The 1,944-nt window shown below is 41.2% G+C and overlaps 1 protein-coding gene across 1 annotated transcript in view; it reads left to right on the top strand.

Moving 5' to 3' along the window:
- LOC106011034 overlaps positions 1-1,944 on the top strand; it is a 249,731-nt gene that overhangs the window by 5,640 nt on the left and 242,147 nt on the right. The window contains exon 3 of the mRNA XM_035968178.1: positions 1,587-1,780. Coding sequence (XP_035824071.1) covers positions 1,587-1,780 — 194 coding nt within the window. The remainder of the gene's footprint in view (positions 1-1,586; positions 1,781-1,944) is intronic.

Here is a 1,944-nt window from a genome sequence, read left to right on the forward strand (position 1 = left end):
AGACCGTCCCTCTCGCAGAACAGAGAGAGAGAGTGAGAGAGAGAGGGGGGGGATAGAGAGAAAGCATGAGAGATTAGGTGGACAAGAACCCCCCACAGCCAGACAGAGAAATATAGAAGTTAATTGATAAGAAGAAAGAACGATGGAGTCCACAGACACATATAATTACATATTCAGACAGACAGACAGACAGACAGACAGACAGACAGACAGGGGGAAATGTACTATTAAAACAATTTGAAACGGTCACTCAGTCAGTGTCTTAGAATCAATATCGACCGGACCAGTTTCCCCTGCGCAGTGATCCCATTCATAGGAATCCAATTTAGACAGTAATTTCGTAAGGGCGCGCCACTATCTCGAAGGTCAGTCTAACGAACCGAGGCGTCATTGGCTGATGTGCTTGGCAAGCAAAAAGTAATTGAAAAAAAATGCGTCCCTCCTCACAGCATCCTTTTCAATTTGTTCCTATTTCGAGTGTCGGGCACACAGAAGAGGCCGAATAACTCTTGTTTCCTGAGTAGAGGTTTCTGTACAGAGATGGATATTGAATTGTTGTTGAAAAAGACACGGGCGTCTTTCTTGTGTTAAAACGATAAATAATAAAGGTATCCATTATACGGTCTCAATCATGTAATATTCCATGATGGTATAAATGACGCAAGTAACTGAAATGAGATTGTGCTTGTCAACTCTCATCACTTGAAATAGTTTTTGTGTTGTCAGGGAAGGGTATTTTTGTTCGTTTTCACCCGATGTACAAAAACAATAAAACAATAATATTAATGCAATGTCATTAAGAACAGACAGATAATTGACCTGTAGATAGTTTAAAGTCCTACATTTTCCTATTTTGACCGCTGTCTCTCCAGAACAAAGCACAGTTACCTGTCTTTAATAAATGTTTGTTGTATAATGGTTAGCCTTTCTGTTTTTCACACATAATTTGCTCATTCAGTTTTAATGCGAAGAATATTATATTAAGTTATTGTAGAGTATTCCTATATTTATACTTTGGAGTATCTGCACAACATTCTTTGGCTCTGACAGTGTCGAGTCGTAGCACCCATTCTCTAAGTGATGGTGTTTTTAACGCACCCATAGACACATTTTAGATGGTTTAGAAAGCAGGCTTCTGTCCCTACCTGTCAACACCAACCAGGTTAAAAGGGATACAATATCACAGCAAAAAGTCTGGGATACTTAATAACGCTTTTCTGCTATCTTGGAAACCAAACTCGGGTCTCCTCGTGCGACAGTCAAGCTCCTAGCCGCTATTCCACTGACGCCTGCCATTTTCTTGTGATCTAATTTCTATGAGCTGAGGAAAAACATACTAAAGCTCTATGGTTCTGTTCTTATATTAAATGCAAACCAGGAATCGTATCTCTAACAATGGCATTTCCATAGCCCTTTAGTGTCCACTTTTATGCAGAATTCAAACTTACAGCGTGGTACTGGAAAACGATATTTTTAATTCTATTTAGAAAGGCTATTTACCTTTTATAATTTTAGACCCGTCAAATCGTATTAACAAATTATTTGTATTTCTCCCCCCCCCCTTTCCTCCTGATCTTACGCCCCAGGTTCACCATAATCGTTTCCCTCTGGACGTTCACGCGAGTTTTCTCGACAAGAGCAGTTGCGACTCACACAGCAGGCGTCTGAGTCACGTGAGCCAGGACGTGGACATTCTCTTGAGGAAGAGCCAGACCCTCATCGACGCCCTGGAGCGACACAGAGACAGCGAACTCACGGATGAGGCCCCAAATATATTCAGGTAATGAGTCCTTGCTACGTCATGCGAGATTATGGCTTTATGTTTTGATGAAAACAAACTTCGATCATATCAATAGCGTCTTACATGCTGTGTGTTTGCGTGGATACATAGACACTACCTATCCCAAACCTCCATCTCTCTCTCTCTCTCTCTCTCTCTCTCTC

The sequence above is a fragment of the Aplysia californica genome, unplaced genomic scaffold (genome assembly GCF_000002075.1).
Source record: "Aplysia californica isolate F4 #8 unplaced genomic scaffold, AplCal3.0 scaffold00044, whole genome shotgun sequence".
Taxonomy (NCBI): Eukaryota; Metazoa; Mollusca; class Gastropoda; order Aplysiida; family Aplysiidae; genus Aplysia; species Aplysia californica.